Source organism: Gopherus evgoodei, chromosome 3, assembly GCF_007399415.2.
Source record: "Gopherus evgoodei ecotype Sinaloan lineage chromosome 3, rGopEvg1_v1.p, whole genome shotgun sequence".
NCBI classification, from domain to species: Eukaryota; Metazoa; Chordata; order Testudines; family Testudinidae; genus Gopherus; species Gopherus evgoodei.
Genome location: NC_044324.1, coordinates 72,199,589 through 72,216,522, shown reverse-complemented (window position 1 = coordinate 72,216,522; position 16,934 = coordinate 72,199,589). Strand labels below are relative to the sequence as shown.

Sequence of the window (16,934 nt, the reverse complement as noted above, 5' to 3'; positions counted from 1 at the left end):
CCAGGAGCACCTGGAGGGGGGAAGGGAAAAAGGATTATTTCCCTTTGTTGTGAGACTCAAGGGATTTGGGTCTTGGGGTCCCCAGGGAAGGTTTTTCAGGGGGACCAGAGTGCCCCAAAACACTCTAATTTTTTGGGTGGTGGCAGCAAGTACCAGGTCCAAGCTGGTAGCTAAACTTGGAGGTTTTCATGCTAACCCCCATATTTTGGACGCTAAGGTCCAAATCTGGGACTAAAGAAAAATACTCTTGCCCCTCCACCCAGCAAGTTCTCTATGAGCTAACTGCAGGTGCTCAGCATAAACCTAGCATGGTAGCTAATAAGTCTTAGCAACTGATCGGTACAAAAGGAGCAGCCACTTAAAACCTGCCACTACAGTTGTTTAGCTAGGAAAATGCTGGGGATTTCCTATGGGATAGCATGTCAGATTTACTCAGTAAAGAAGGCTAAATTCCACTTTTAGTTACAGTCCATTGACAGGAACACAGCTTTAGGACTCTATATCCCCTTACATTCACAGCAAAACTCACTAATGTCAGCATGAAGATTTTGAGGAACAGGACAGAATTTGGCCTTTACTAGTAACTAAAAAAAGTTTCATCATTATTTAATTACTTCATTGCCACATTCAGTGGGAATAAGCCCCTCACCCACCCAACTATTCTTTGTTTCTCTTGCCTCCCCCTACTCTCCATTGTCTATTTCTGGCTTTCCTGTCTCTACTTTCTTCTTCCTTTTGCATTTCCTTCCCTACAACAGTCCTCCTCTCCCACCCCTAGACTTCTCACTCCTTTCCTCAATCTACATGCTAAAATTATCAGCAATATAATAGTTAATGTTGACAAAGTGTCATTTACTTCATACTCTGATTAGATTAATAGGGGGCATGGGAGATCACACCTCTCAGAGCCACAAGCCATATACAGACTCAGGAAAGCAAATATTGTACTATAACTCTGTTCATCTGGAAAAAGTTCTCAACCATGAGAGCTAGAATTTTATTTAAGAAGCTGAGATTCTGCCGTCTGAACATGTCACGCAGGACTCATACACCAGGTGGGCCTGACACAGGCTGTGAGCTATACATTTGACTCCCATGCCAAAGCACATTTATGAAAAAAGAGAGAAAGAACAGAATAGGCCATCCAATGGCAGGACAAAGAGGGGAAAGGGCACGCATGATCTTTTCTACTCTGATCGCCATAAGGGCATCCATACATACATCTCAGGAGTCCCACAGGAACACCTTCACTGTTGAGAAGCGGCAGAAAAGGTGTGTTAGCGGGTTCACATGCTAATACCAATATATAGTTGGGTCTGCCAAAAAGGGACTCTGAAGAGTTAGTGCAGGTTTAATTCAGATACTAACAAGTTACAGCTGCTGTGAGAAAAAACAAACTTCTATTTACTAACTTCTGTGCATTTAAATTCTAAGCTAAAGCATTTAATTATATGTAGTCTCATAATTAGACATTTTAAGAGTTGACCCGATTTAAAATTAGGATTTTATTTTTTCTCTTGCCACCCTCTTCCTGAGATAAGCATAAGATCCACACGAGGTTTAAATGGCTTTCATAGCACACAGTCAATTTTGATTCACTCAAGGAAGAAATCTCTATTTTAAAATACTTTCTCCCCAACTTCTGGGCACCATAGTCTTGATATTGAGTAACACTGTGTAGTACTGAGCCATTAATAGACTAAATTTTGCCTACATGAATACAAATTGGTATTTAGATCTTGCTCCCTGTATTTAAATAAAAAGAGACTACCAACTTGCTCTTAGAGCACTACTTTTCAGAGACAGACTGCCATCTAGTGATCTTGATGATTAAAAAAAGGGGGGAGGGAAGAATTAAAAACAAAACACAAAACAAGAAGAAAGGAGGACTTTCCTGTCAGGGAAAATAAAAACACCCTCACATTTTACACCAATACAGTGGTGTGATACAAGATCATCTGTTAACATTTGCTTATTGCTGATAAGTGGAAAATACCTTCAAACAACAAACATTTAAAAGATCCCTTTGGCTCTCATTGATAAGAATATCAATAAGGCCTTTTTTTGATTTTTTGCATACACAATATACTGCGTAAACAGTCTCCTGGTAATACAACTTGTATTTGCTTTCCCTTCTCCTTTACTACTAGGGACATTTGCACAGAAACAGGATATTTGCTTGAGAACCCATCTACTCCTACTGCTTATTTCCCTGTTGAAATCTAGTGTTAATTTTCACAGCAACCAACTGTAATGTCACAGAGACCTTACTCTGATGCAGATATTAGTATACAAAAAATTACAGTGCTAGATTTCTGTAGCTATGATTTTTAAATGTGCCTACCATGAACAAAGTTCCAGATAAAAGATAAACCAATAGCTTATTTGAATTTACAGTAAGAGGGTGAGGCATAGAAAGAAGATATGCATAGTTGAGTCAGACAGGCTTAGGGCTCGTCTACACTGCCCCACAGTTTGAACTACAGGGGGGTAAATTACACAACACCAGAATGCTGTGCTGTAACTCCCCATGTCAACACTGTGTGCAAATGAAAGAATACCTAGTTCACATTAAAGTAGCCAATATTCTGAACTAGGTACCTTTCTGTTCAGCCCACAGCATCCACACAAGGGAGTTACAGCGCAGCACTTCAGAGCTTGCTGTAATTCACACACCCCGTAGTCTTAACTGCAGGGCAGTGGAGACATAGTATGCATCAGTGATAGCCTTAAGCACGCAAGGAGACCATCTTATCCAGTATTACTCTTAACTACCATGCAAGTAGCTATAGATATTACCCAGAATATAATACATGAAACACTAACATTATTTTACACTGATAGTATTTTTATTAGAACCATAAAAGCTACGTTAAAAACCATACATTCAATGGGTAAACAGAGGAGAGCTATTTCAACTGTGAAGCAGAAATTCAGAAAGTACTTCTTGGCATTTTCTCAGAAAACGCCATTAACCAGAAGAACAGAGTCTAACAGAGCTATGACACACGAATCAAGACTACTTCACTGCAGTCAGAATTACACCAGCATAATTCAAGGAGAATTCTAACTTTTCCCCTAGGCAACTGAAAGAAAGACAGAATCAGTTATAGGAATCTGGACTCAGACATACAATGGGACAATAGGATAATTGAGAATGTGCCACTGAAGAGATGCTCAGACAGCACAACAATGATCCCACAAGAGGAAGCAACAGTTAAGATTCCCAAGTGTTTTAAACAAACTTCCTCGTATCGTCCCTCATTACTAAGCCAAGCTTCATGAGATTATCCAAGGACTGAGTGATGTGGTAAAAGTAACACCTTATTTTCCATACAGTTTCTCAAGTTAAGCTTTTCATATCTAGTAGGTTAAAAAAATATGACTGCTCTGGTTAATTTGTGCACTGGGTAACTAACATTTTTGAGGCTCCTTATACACAGTGCCGGAAAAAATGAGTAAAAGAATTCAGTTTTACAAACAGCTCAATTATGGTTCTAACACTGGCTAGCTAAACCACATGAGAAAGTGGTATACTTGGGGGCAACGGGGAAAGTGTTAAAACCAAATTGAATATAGGGCCCAAAACTCAGTTCCTGGTCAATTACACACAGGATCCAGAAATGCATGTTGCTTCCACAAAGAAAATGAAGTAATACAGTTGGTTTGAACTATCACAGGTTACTAGTTGTGAGTAAAGATAAATACTACTTATCTGATCTTAAGAGATACTACAACTTGGAATTCTTGTAAAAACAAAAAAAATTTTTTGCAAGCCTATTAGTTGAAAATAAAATTTAAGTTATGAACTTGGCCTCATAAGTTTAATGCCTAATTTGGAAATTCCTATTAATAAACAGAAGAATAAAATCTGTTCAAAACAGAAATCTTCAGCTATATCAAAACTAAGACAAACAAACTCATTTACATGATTTTCCCCACAAGACTCATCTAGGATCATAAACTATAGTAGGAAAAGGAAAGATTTTAAATCTAACATTGCTTGTTTAGACGCAGCTAACTCACCATATTTGTCTCGCAAGCCAACAGTGCACCTGAAGACTCCACCAAAAGCTACATCTTCACCAAATATTACTGCAAAATAAAAGTCATACATTGTATTCATAAATAAAATTAAACTAACACTCATCTAGTATGAAAATGATAATCCTATTTATTCTAGTCTAACCATTTATAAACCGTTAGCACAGTCCTCACTTGAATTTTACTGTTTCCATTTACATTCAATAACTTAAGTTTCAACATTCATGATTGAGCAAGAACAAGTTTTAATAGGTTTCTAAACGATTTACTCAATATATGCAACAAATATTATAGTTAAAATGAAACATCTAAAATTCAATGCCTTTCATCATGCCCAAAAGGATAGTTAATTTGACCCCAAAGTACTGTATTTTTCATCAACATATAGTATGTGCATTAGCAATCAAAATTCCCCTACCTCTCTTACACTCTCATAGGTCAGCACTGCCTATTTAAAAAACAGAACATTAAAACAAAAGACGAGCCACAGGAAGAGAAAGAAGAGGAGTTAGTATAACAATACACTTTCTGGCCCAAAATAGAATGTTTAAACTATTCTAGCTATGTTTCAGAAACTATTGCAGGAACATTTCAGAAAAATATTTAAGTAATACCACAGCACTTGAGTTATTACAAAATCATTTAAAAATTCCAAGGAGTTTAGTGTATGACACTAACCACACAGCCACTGAATTTAGACATTCCATTTTAAAAAGTTTAAGATCTGATGCGATCTTTCCTTTTAATCAAAAATAAAATGTCCTAAGTGAGGACTCCTCATCCACTAGTTTGTAAGCTTCAACTGGTTTCATTTCCCATTTCATTTCTACATGATTTTAATGCTCCTGAAAAATTCTGAACTGATCACCACAAATATTAATTGATCCATGAAATAGCAAGTTTCTCCCAATGTCTCACCTATGTGCTACACCCTCATCTGGAGGTACCAACTTCAGAGAAAAGAAGAGATAGTGCAATAACTGTGCAAGTTGCCAGCTTAAATACTCACCATTATTATGCTCTTTGCAATCTGGAGTAGGAACCATACAAACCACCAAAAAGCCATTAGACAGTAAATGGATCCAAATTTTAAAAGCAGTCCAGTCCTTTCCCTTAAACTGGTTGATTGTTGAACCTTTGATCTCTTAAAAATAATTTTAGGATTTTTAAAGCCAGGCTACTTTATTATTTCTCACAGAGAAATCAACACATTTATATATTAAATATATAAAACTAGAGGATCTGCAATGTTTTGCAATACATCACAAGATGTGACATATCTACTGGCCAAGTTATTCAGTGCTAATATTCCCCAAATATTTGCATATCTTAAGGGACAGAGCTCATTAATTTCCTCCCTCAAATATTAACCAATCTTTACAGAAAAAAAACACTGGCTCTCTACGTTAGAGCTTTTAAATAAACGTGGGGTAATTCACCACTGCACAAGTTAATAACCAGACAGATTCACAAAACAGAATAGCAATAATGATGCAAGAACAAATTAATGACGGTATGTTCTTATGGACTGAGGTATGTCTCCAGTCTATCTTCCTAGCTTTCCTTGTTAATTTGTTTTGGTTGTTGGGGCTTGCCTTGCTTTGGTTTGTTGCTATTGTGATTTTATTGTTTGCATGCTTGAGGTCAGAGTCTTTACAAAGCCTTTCCCATTTAATATGAATACTAGTTTTGCACCAGTTAGTACAGGAGACATCAGTGCTATCATACTGCTAATAGAGCACATCAGTGGACACCTATTCTTTGAATGCATTCTGTCAATGACTACAACCATGCTATACAGAGATTCATGAGGTTAGCGACCCAATCTAACTCCCAAGAACGAGGGTAGAAAGATTTCCCATCCACTTCATTGGGAACTGGATCAACCGCTTATCTAAAGCAACAAAATAATATTAGGGATACATCTTATCTTCTACTACAAGATTAAGTACTGAACATACAAAGTAAGGTGAAATTCATAGCTCAGATCTTGGCTCTACAACTGAAGTCTTGATCCTACAAGGAATTCTGCATGAGTCCACCTGTGCAAAACCCCTTGCAAGCTTGGGCCCTAAAGATGTCAGCCACAAAATTCAGGATGATACATGGAAAAAGCAGTTTTCCAACACACTGGAACAGTCAGCTTGCAGATAGAGAGCTGATTCCATGAGAATGCTTCAGAAATCTTACGTGCCTGGAGTCATCTCACTTTTCCAAAACTAAGCAATTCAATAAGGCAAATCATAGTATACATACAGAGGCAGGGAACACATCCAGGCAGAGCCTTATTTGAATGCTTAACATAGATTTTTCATACTACATGAGACCCTTAGTTAGGACTATCAAGTCAATAGCCTGCCTCCAACAGAGCCAATACCCTGAGGTGCTGATGCTCTACGAAAAAACCATCATACATTTTAACAGCTATGTAATTGTGTTGAAGGGGATGGGAGAAGAGCATTCCTTAGTAATCTCTACCATGATCATCTTGCTTCCTAGAATATTGATTTGATGAGCTTTACCCTAGCATGCAGTCACAAATTGGATAATTTGACCAGAAAGTCTTTCCAGAAATCTGGCTACAGTACTCTATTTTCCTTTGTCAATTATCTACTTCCAGAAGCATAGATCAAGATTACAATGGTTCTCCTCTATTTAGTCACAAATATGTGATCTATAAAGACAATTCTGTCAACATTATTTTGGAGGCAAAATACTACAAAAACTCCTATATAGCTTTTAATCGGCGGGCAAAAAGGTGAGTCAAAGATAACACATTAAGTAGCAATGTGTACTAATACACAGCAGAATTATATGAAAGCTGCTTAATCAATATCTAAGTTACAAGTGTGCCAGAAATATTTAGAGCAGCAAAGTGGAAAAAACCAGAAATACCGCTGAGATCTGGCTCTGGTCACCACTGCAACAACCATGCACGTTTACAATCAGGAAAATGCAAATGTAAATGCATTTTCGAGGCAGAAGGCATGTGGGGGCGGGGGAGAATCTCTAATATCTGAAATGTTCTAAAAGTGTACTCTTCAACTTAAAGTAGTTTTTTTTTTTTTTTAAGTTCAGAATTAATTAGTTTACCTGCTAGGACCTGAATTTCCCCCTGATGTATTTGGAACATCACTCATATAGAAAGCAGGCTAAGCAATGCAACTCTCTGCCCCACATTAGATATTAATGATGCAGTCAATTGCTGCAGGAGAAATAGAACTGTGGCTGGGTTCCAATGTGGTAAATAGTCTTTCAGTACACTGTTTATACATTTTTAATCCTACAGATGTATTCTGTTAGTGATTTGGGACCTGAATCAGTTTATTTCTACATTTTATTAAAAAACATTTCAGATAATCTTAAAAATGACTAATTTCAGAGTACATGGAGACACACAATTACAGTTATAGCGTACCTGCAGTTGGATCTCTGGACAAGGTATTATCCAAGGCACTTGTAATAGACTGGAAAAGATTCATTTTCTGAGTTTGCCCTGCATGAGAGAGACATTATTGAGCTACTTATCTGTTTAATAAAATAAAGCAAACTTAATAATAAGAATTTAAATGAGCCAGCAGCCACTGAAGCCCTTAAAAGAAAAATGCCATTGAGGATCAAAAGAACTGTTTTGCTGCATAAACTTTAAATGGATGAGATGCAGTTTGGCACACTTTATAATCTCAGTAACTGCAATACCGATAGCCAGTATTATTCAGAAGTTACATAATGATGATAGCCAATGCTGTAACTTCCTTCCGGACTCCAGGTAGAAGAGGACAGCTGTAACTTTGCAACGTATTTTCAAAGGCTAGCACTTAAGTTTAATTGTCTTTAACCAGTATCTAAAACTGTTTCCTTACGAAAAAAAATCACCATTTTGAGATAGTTACGCACTCTGTTAAAGTTGACCAAACTTTGCCCAACTTTTACTCCATGACCTTCTTTCCTACAGGATACTACAGCTATTAAACTCAGAATCCTCATTAACATAGGACATTTCTGTAAGGGCACAGAATTAGCCTTACATTTCCTCCACTTCTGGGGACCATGTGGATGGTGTCTTTGAATGCAACTGAAATGAGGGTAGGAGAATGGAGTCTAGATAGCAACAGAGTGGGGGAAACGGTGATGCTGAATAGCCATAACTACAAGCATAGAGAGAGCAATGACAACATTGGGGTGCTATTACTGAAGTTCTCCCACACAGCAAATTTTTTAAGTTTCAAATCTTTGCTTTTACACTACCAGTTTCCCATACCTCATCCCAATATGCTGTAAAGATGACAAGAATTTCCTGGAAATGCAGATATTGTGTAAAAATGGATAGCTGGCAGCCACTCTGTCTTCTATTATTAGCCAGTCAGATTTTTACAAACTAAGCAGGGTTGTGTCTGGTCAGTAACCAAATGGGACACTGTACTCCTGGAGAGATTCTGCAAGACTGCACACCTGCAGAAAACCACCCCCAACTCCCCGGCACATATTTCCTCCAGGGAAACAAAGGGAAGCCGCACAGCGGGGGGAGGGACGACCATGGGTGCAGTTTTTGGAGGGTATTGCCCCCCAAATGGAGGCAAGCCATAGGAGGGCATTTGGGATTACACGCCACTGCCCCGCACCCACACACTCATTTGTGCAAATGCAGAGCTGCCCAGCTAGGAGGCTATGTCTTGGACTCTGCAGCTGAATGCAGCATCCTGGGTCTTAGTGCCAGCTGTGCTCCCCTTCGTGTTTTCTGTGGAACAGTGAATGCCCGCAGTGGAGCTGTATAAGGTGGGTGGGGGAAAATGAGGGAAAGGGAGGTGGGGGAAATGAAGCAGTGGGGAAGGAAGGAAGGGGGTGGAATAGAGCAGAGGGAGGAGGATGGAGATGGAGATGGGGATAGGGGAATTGCAGGGGGGGAGCAGGAGCCTGGCATGCAGCATCCCCTCAGCAGCAACAGGAGCTCCCCTGTAAAGCAGGCCCCCCACTGGGCCCTCACAGAGGCCAACCACCATCACCTGGATCCCCTGCACCCAGAACCCCCTAACAAGCCTGTGCATCCAGATCTCCCACCGAGCTGTCAGCACCCAGATTGCCCTATACAGAAATCTCACCCCACACCTGGATCCCCCCCACACTAGGTGCCTGCTGAGCTGAGTCTGCCCAGCAATACCTGGTGCATCTGGCACAGAGGGGCAGGGCCCCAGGGTGTTTCCAGGGCAGGCCCAGCCCTCGCACTGTGCTAGGGTCAGGTGCAGCCTCACTACCGAGTCCCTGTACTAGGGGAGGTAGGGGCTTCAAGGTGATCTCCCACCTCAATACAGTCAGTGGCCTGTGCTCCCCACTGCCATGCTGGAGCTACGTTTATTTATGGACAAAAGTTTGCAGAATTTTAAAATATTGTGTGCATACTTTTTACATTTTTGGTGCAGAATTCCCTCAGGAGTAAGACCTACAAAGAACTGTAGATGAGAATTCTTAAGCTGGTAAAACTTCTCCCTCTGAGTTGTTACTGAATCTGTGTCCAGCTGTAGATGGGCCTGTCTTCTGAAGAATAGTAAAATGGAGTGCCAGGACATTCATGGTAGTAGTAGTCAGAACCCTGATATCTTGAAAAATTCTAACTGAATTAGTTTTAACTCTACTAAATTTAAACTGATGCTTTGTTTAGAAAGACAGCTTTTCACTTCCTCTCAAACTGCTGTATATGTTGCTGAACATGGCTAAAGAACTGTAACATTCCAGCCCAGACCTAGCTGCTCTGATCCCTATATAGCCCCAGTTTTCGTTAGTTGTTATTCACATTTTGATCAGAGGGTGGGGAAAATGCTATGGAAGCTCAAAACAGCAGGCATAGATGGAATGATATAGTTGTAATTTATAAAAAAAAAATATGACACTCTTGCCCCTCCCCATACTAAGCTATTCACACTCTGACAACCCAGTCTTTCCAAAACTGGGGATAAATAAATCTCTGCTGCTCATCTACTTCTAACAAATGAGAATAATTCAGTAGGTCAAAGCAGTATCTGAAAGGCTCCCTAATAACTCCCTTCAAGAAGAGGGGAACCAACGCACCCTTCGTATCTGAGCTCTGGAACTAGGTGAAGAGAATGCAGTAGAGACTTTTTTTAAATCTACTGTGTGATGGCATCGTCAACATCAACATCACACAGTTCATTTTTACCACCTTCTATATGAATGCAAAGTCACAATGCATATAAATCAAGGAACCAATAGTTTTCTAGTCACCTAATTAACTGGTTCAACACACACAACAGGCTTCCCCACAGTGACCCCTCCATCACACCCTCCTACATCTGAACCAGTGGTGGATGGAACTACATATAAATAAAACTATAGCCCTGATCTTGCTGTATCCTGAGTGCCCTTTATCACCTATTAACTTCAGTGAAAGCTGAGGTTAGAAAAAGCTAAAACCAAGGTAACCAACCTAATGACCCCTTTTCAGAGGAGCAGAGAAATTCATACTGAAAAAGGGACTATCTTGCAGAAAATGGGTACCTCCCAGGACATCTGAACATTAGAAATATGGGAACACATTAAAAATATTATGCCTAGACACTGAATTGCAACCACTGTACTCATTTTCAAGATACTTGCAGGTACTGAAAACTATACAGAAGTAACTTGCAAACTTTTACTGGACAAAAGTCTCCACTGAGACAAAAGCTTATTCCCAGCAATGTGATCTGTGCCCAGTGGACGAAAGAGAAATGCAAACTGTTGCTAAGACCAACACTCATCATTACGGAGCTTACAGAGGTTCACTATTGTGGGGACTCTCAGGAAGGTAACCAGGAAGAGAAGGAATCTTGTGTATATACATATACATACACCTTAGAACCTCAAAGTTATGAGCACCAAAGTTACAAACTGACCAGTCAACTACACACCTTATTTGGAACTGGAAGTACACAATCAGGCAGTAACAGAGACCAAAAAGCAGGACTACAAGTACTGGGTTAAACATGAGCTACTAAAAAATAAATAAAAGGAAAGCAGCATTTTTCTTCTACATAGTGAAAGTTTCAAAGCTGTATAAGCTTTAGAAAGAACCACCATAACGTTTTGTTCAGTTACGAACATTTCAGCATTATAAAAACGACCTCCATTCTCAAGGTGTTTGTAACTGAAGTTCTACTGTACAAGCACAGGAGGAGTGGTCAGAATGAAACTGACCAGTCTAGTCAGTTTCATTGCCACTGTGAAGACTCTTAGGGGTGGTAGTAGAGCAGACAAGAGTCATGTCAGCTTTCATTCTGCATCTTCCTGGGAAAGATATGAGGAGAATCAGAGCCAGGAACTATTCTTTGCTTTTGAGGCCGTCTCCACAATGAGGAGGCTTAAAGAAATTAGGGGGATGCATGTCTTCTGATACACCACCTAACAAAAACAAAATTCTGAAGTGATCATTATGGGAAAACCTATTATCTCTGTGACATTGTACCCTATATTCTTGACAGTGATATTATTATATCATGACATTATTAGAATATATTTTATGCAGGACAGGTCATTTGAGATGTCATTGGAAAGGTTATGATTTGCTGAATATGATTATCTTATTTGTTGTATGCATAATTTTTATACCTAAAGTTGTGAATATTGACTATAAATCTGTATTTCAAAATGTAGTTATACCTGGGGAACACTCACTAAACAAGTATCAGAAGGGTAGCCTTGTTAGTCTGGATCTGTAAAAGCAGCAAAGAGTCCTGTGGCACCTTATAGACTAACAGACGTTTTGGAGCATGAGCTTTCGTGGGTGAACACCCACTTCGTCGGATTCATCCACGAAAGCCCATGCTCCAAAACGTCTGTTAGTCTATAAGGTGCCACAGGACTCTTCGCTGCTTCCACTAGACAAGATTCTTTCATTATAGATAGCTGGGTTGGGAAGGGCCTGTTGAGGGAAATGAGCCATTAGGAAAAAACAATGGGCCTTCCTAAAGAGAAGCAAAAAAGGGTAGGAATAAATGGTCAGTTTTCAGAATGCAGAGAGATAAATAACTGTGTACTGGAACCAGTCCCATTGAATATACTTGTAAAGATCTGGGAAAAGGGGTAAGCAGTGAGGTGACAAAACCTGAAGATGATACAAAACTTATCAAGATAGTTAAGTCCCAGGCAGACTGCAAAGAGCTACAAAGGGATCTCTCAAAACTGAATGAGTGGGCAACAAAATAGCAGATGAAATTCAATGTTCATAAATGCAAAGTAATGCACATTGGAAAACAATCCCAACTATACATATAAAATGAGGGGGTCTAAATTAGCTGTTACCACTCAAGAAAGATCTTGGAGTCATTGTGGATGGTTCTCTGAAAACATCCACTCCATGTAGAGAAGCAGTTAAAAAAGGAAAACAAAATGTTGGGAATCTTTAAGAAAGGGATAGATAATAAGACAGAAAATATCATATTGCCCCTATATAAAACCATGGTATACGCACATTTTGAATACTACGTGCAGATGTGGTCACCCCATCTCAAAAAAAGATATATTGGAACTGGAAAAGGTTCAGAAGAGGGCAACAAAAATTATTAGGGGTATGGAACGGCTTCCGTATGAGGAGAGATTAAGACTGGGACTTTACAGATTGGAAAAGAGATGTCAGAGGTGCTGGGGGGAAGAGACGATATGCTAGAGATCTATAAAACCATAACTGGTGTGGAGAAAGTAAATAAGAAAGCATTATTTACTCTCTTATATAACATAAGAACTATGGTCACCAAATAAAATTAATAGGCAGCAGGTTTCAAACAAAAGGAAGTATTTCCTCACACAACACACAGTCAGTCTGTGGTACTTTTTGCCAGAGGATGTTCTGAACACCAAGATTATAAAAGGGTTCCAAAAAGAACTAGATAAATTCATGGAGGATATGTACATCAATGGCTATTAGCCAGGATGGGCAGGCATGGTGCCCCTAACCTCTGTTTGCCAGAAGCTAGGCATGTGTGACAGGAGATGGATCACTTGATTATCTGTTCTGTTCATTCCCTCTGAGGCATCTGGCATTGGCCACTGTCGGAAGACAGGATAGTGGACTAGATGGAGCTTTGGTCTGACCAAGTATGGCCGTTATAATGGCCTTCAGAAAATCTTATCTCCCACCTGGGGTGTCTTCCTGAGAATACTAAGACTCCAAGTAATGGCTATTATGACTCTACAAAGACATGTGATGTGACCACATGTCTCTAGACTCCATTTTGGGATGTCAGTGTTTTATCAAGACCCATCTGGGGAACAAAGCTTGGAAACAAAGCATTCCCACCATATGCATAAGGCAGGGATTGACATCATCTGGTATTCTTCAGTCCCCACACAAGATGACTCCTGGAAACACTTGAGGAACAAAAACTGAACTGGGGGAACTGCTGGACCCAGGCTAAAGGGATTTTTAGCCTGTGAATGGAATCCCCTGGTGTTCCAAGCTGTAAGCAAGTGCAGCTTGCCCCTTAAGAATCTGCACCCTCCTTGTATCACCTCAGAGTGAGAAACTGCTATTCATATCCAATCTATTTAGTATATTAAGTTTAGTTTACATTTTTTGTTTATTTGCTAGGTAATCTGCTTTGACCTGTTTGCTATCACTTAAAATTTATCTTCTTTAGTTAATAAACTAGTTTTTGCTTTATCTAAACTGGTGTGTGCAAATCATAGCTCAAGGACAAAAGCTGTTGCATATTCCTCTCCACAATGAGGGAGAAGGTGAATTTTATGAACTTACGCAGTACAGTTCCCTATGCAGTGCAAAACAGTATAATTTTGGGTTTATACTCCACAGGGCTTTGCAGCTTGGCACAGTAGTACAGTGTAAAAGAGAGCCCAGGGCAGGAGGCTCAGTGGTACCTCAATTCCAGGTGGCACCCTGGGGGGAACCCATCACAATCTCTTCTGAACAGAGCCCTGACCATTAGGCTGTCTGCAAATTTTTCCGCTGTTGGTAGCAACCTGAAGTGCCAAGTGTCTCCTGCCCAAATACCAGAACCTGCAGCTTCTCCAACATATATTGAAAATTTCTACAATTGCAGTGATGTGTCAAAATTCTGTGGCATATTGGAAATTTGAGGGCAATGTAATATTAATTAAATATTACATGAAAATAATTGTATTCGGCATTCTCACCATTAATTTTATGCAAATAGCAAACTGTGAATTGAACTGAATCTGCCACAGAATTTCTAGCTTGCTATAACATGCTGCAGAACTTAAGGCCAGCTTGCCAAAGAGTGCATGTGAACTTGGCTATTTTATAGATAGGCTTGAGAGGATCCATTTTAAATCAGCAGATGTCAATAAACATCCATTTCAGCTGACACACTGATATCAACAAAAAAATTGACCATAACAGTCTGCACTGAATGCACCCTCCTCCAGCTTGTGCCTGCAGGGAATTGGCCCAGCAGCAGCACAGACAGCTCTTTGCAGCCCAGCTCCTTCACCAGTCAGGTGGAGGAGGGGGGCAATCCCTTGTCAGGAGATGTTCAGCAGAGACCCCCAGAGCCAGGGGCTCATCCTTCCCCTTGTAGCCCTGGCCATGGATCTCTGCTCCATCAGATCAGGACCACTGTCTACCCTGCCCATTTCCTCCAGCTGTCTTGGGCCCTTCAACCTTACAGAAAGCCCCCTACAGCCGCACTGCCCCAACAGTAACCCCACCACCAAGCTCTAACTTCCCATAACTGTAAAAATAAAAGTCACTATTAATCAAAACTGCAAAATAATTCTGACAAGCCTATTTACAGCAGAACCATAGACTATCAGAGTTGGAAGGGACCTCAGGAGGTCATCCAGTCCAACCCCCTGCTCAAAGCAGGACCAATCCCCAGACAGATTTTTGCCCAAGATCCCTAAATGCCCCCCTCAAAGATTGGACTCACACCCCTGGATTTAGTGGGCTAATGCTCAAACCACAGAGCTATCCCTTCCCCAACAAAAGATAATAGAACTCCTCCCCACTGGACTCTCACATCACTCTGTTCAACAGAAAACATCTTCTCTACACCTTCTAAGTGATTTTCCCCCCTTCTTTATAGTAGTATTGCTGAAGTTAAAATGCAATTATGTCACACATCTTCGTTTCCTGAGTGGAGTGAAAACAAGTTTTCACCCAAAAATGGCCACGAACAGCTGTTAGTGCTTTTCTACCTGGCGACCAGCTCCAGATCCTGGCCAAAAATCGAGTCATGCCACCTGCCTTCAACTTTAGGTCATTTCAGGTGAGTGAGTTATTCTTCCAGCTTCACCAACTCGAGCAATTTTGTCACAAGACTCGGAACTAGCCCAGAGGCTAGAAAAGAGGAATGGGGAGGGGGGGAATCTCACCCCCTTCCCCCTTAACAGAAAGGCAGTTCCCACCCTCACTGAGAGGGCCTGACCAGGTGGCGTGAGCCACTCCAGAGGCTCCGACCCCAGAAGTCTGGCGGCAAGAACTGGCCTTTACTGTTTGCCCAGAAAGTCTCACGACTGTCAGAGCTCGGGGGAGCGGGCTCTGGTTCTGGGGTGACAACATGGTCGCTCCGCGCTGCCTACCTGGGGCGCGGCCAGGCGCCGTTTAACGGCTGCCCCTGGTGGGTCTGGCTGGCGGTGGGTGCACGCCCGGGAACCCAGCGCCCTTTCCCCCAGCCCCACCCGTAGCGGGCGCTGACAGTACGGCGGGGGGAGGGAATGGGAGGCTCCCCTTAGCGCCGGGGATCGGACCCCTCGGGACAAGCGGAGCCAGAGCAGCAGGCGCTCAGCCGGGAGCCCGATGCGCTCCGCCAGTCCCGCGCCGGGTAGCCCCTCTCCAGAGCAGGGCCAGGTTGCCTGGGCTACGGGGGCGTGGGGAGGCTGACCCGGCGCGGCCCCACCTCTCACCGTGTGCGCTGGGCTCCGCGTCAGGCTGGAACGTGAAATGCGCCGCGTGTCGCCGCGGCCCGGCCGCCAAGGGGAGCAGCCGGCCCCACACGCCGGCCCGCAGCGGCCCCGGTCCGGAGGCGAGCACCGCTGCCCGACGCAGCCCGAGCCCGGCCGCTGCCATCTCCACTAGGGTCAGGACTCAGGAAGCAGGTGTGACAGCAACAGCACGTTGTAAAGAGGCGGGGTAGGACTGGGGCTTTCCTATTGGCTATCAGGGCGACGTAGATCGGCCCAATCAGAACCCACGGTGCTGTGGGCGGGGTGAGGCCGGAGAGAGAGTAGTCTCTACTGCGCACGCGTATAAACCAGGTTCGTCTACAATAGGCTCGGCGCGGCGGGGGAGGAGGAAAGCGTGAGGGGCGGGGCTGTGGAATGGGTGGAGCTAGACTTCTTGGGGCGTGGTTTCGCGGAGTTAGAGAATGCGCAGAGGCGGGCGTAGGGGGAGGGGCCGGCCTGAGGAAGGCGAAGTGGGGCGTGGTCCCGCTGAGAGGGGCGGTGCTTTGTGTCGGCCTGGGGAGCCCAGGACAGGAGTGGGGGAAGGGCTTGTGGTCCCTGCACGAGGCAGTGGCTTGATGCACGGACTGTGCTCCGCCCCGGGGAGCCCAGGAAAGGGGCAGAGGCAGCAGGCTGTGTATCAGCTAGAGGGGTAGTATTGTGCCAGGTGGGCAGGAGCTGGCTCGAACCACAAGCCTGGTGCCAGACCTAGGGGGCGGGCTGCTGAGCTTGTGGTGCTGTTTTCCTGGGGAAAGGCCTGCGTTCCAAGACAGCAGCTTGCCTCACAGATTGTAGTCAGGGCAAGCAATAAACCCAAGTTGCTGCTCTCTGCCACTGCAGTTAGCCTTCAAGGCAGGGCAGCTGCAAGGCCAGGGGCAGGTTCCTTCTCCCAGAGTTTCACACCCTATCTGCTGGACCAGCCTTTCCTTCTGAAGAAAGAGAAGATTCTGATAGATGGGAGCAAAGTCAAGAAGGCCAGTGGT

The 16,934-nt window shown here is 42.5% G+C and overlaps 1 protein-coding gene across 2 annotated transcripts in view; it reads right to left on the bottom strand.

Moving 5' to 3' along the window:
* Window positions 1-16,018, bottom strand: part of BCKDHB (branched chain keto acid dehydrogenase E1 subunit beta) — a 264,232-nt gene extending 248,214 nt beyond the window's left edge. Inside the window, exons 1-3 of one of the 2 annotated variants that reach the window (XM_030555804.1) lie at window positions 15,916-16,018; window positions 7,463-7,540; window positions 4,027-4,095 (exon numbers count right to left, since the gene is read on the bottom strand). In XM_030555804.1, coding sequence (XP_030411664.1) covers window positions 4,027-4,095; window positions 7,463-7,526 — 133 coding nt within the window. In that variant the 5' untranslated portion in view covers window positions 7,527-7,540; window positions 15,916-16,018. The remainder of the gene's footprint in view (window positions 1-4,026; window positions 4,096-7,462; window positions 7,541-15,915) is intronic. The other variant, XM_030555805.1, reaches the window with a different exon arrangement.
* Window positions 16,019-16,934: the final 916 nt, after the last annotated feature.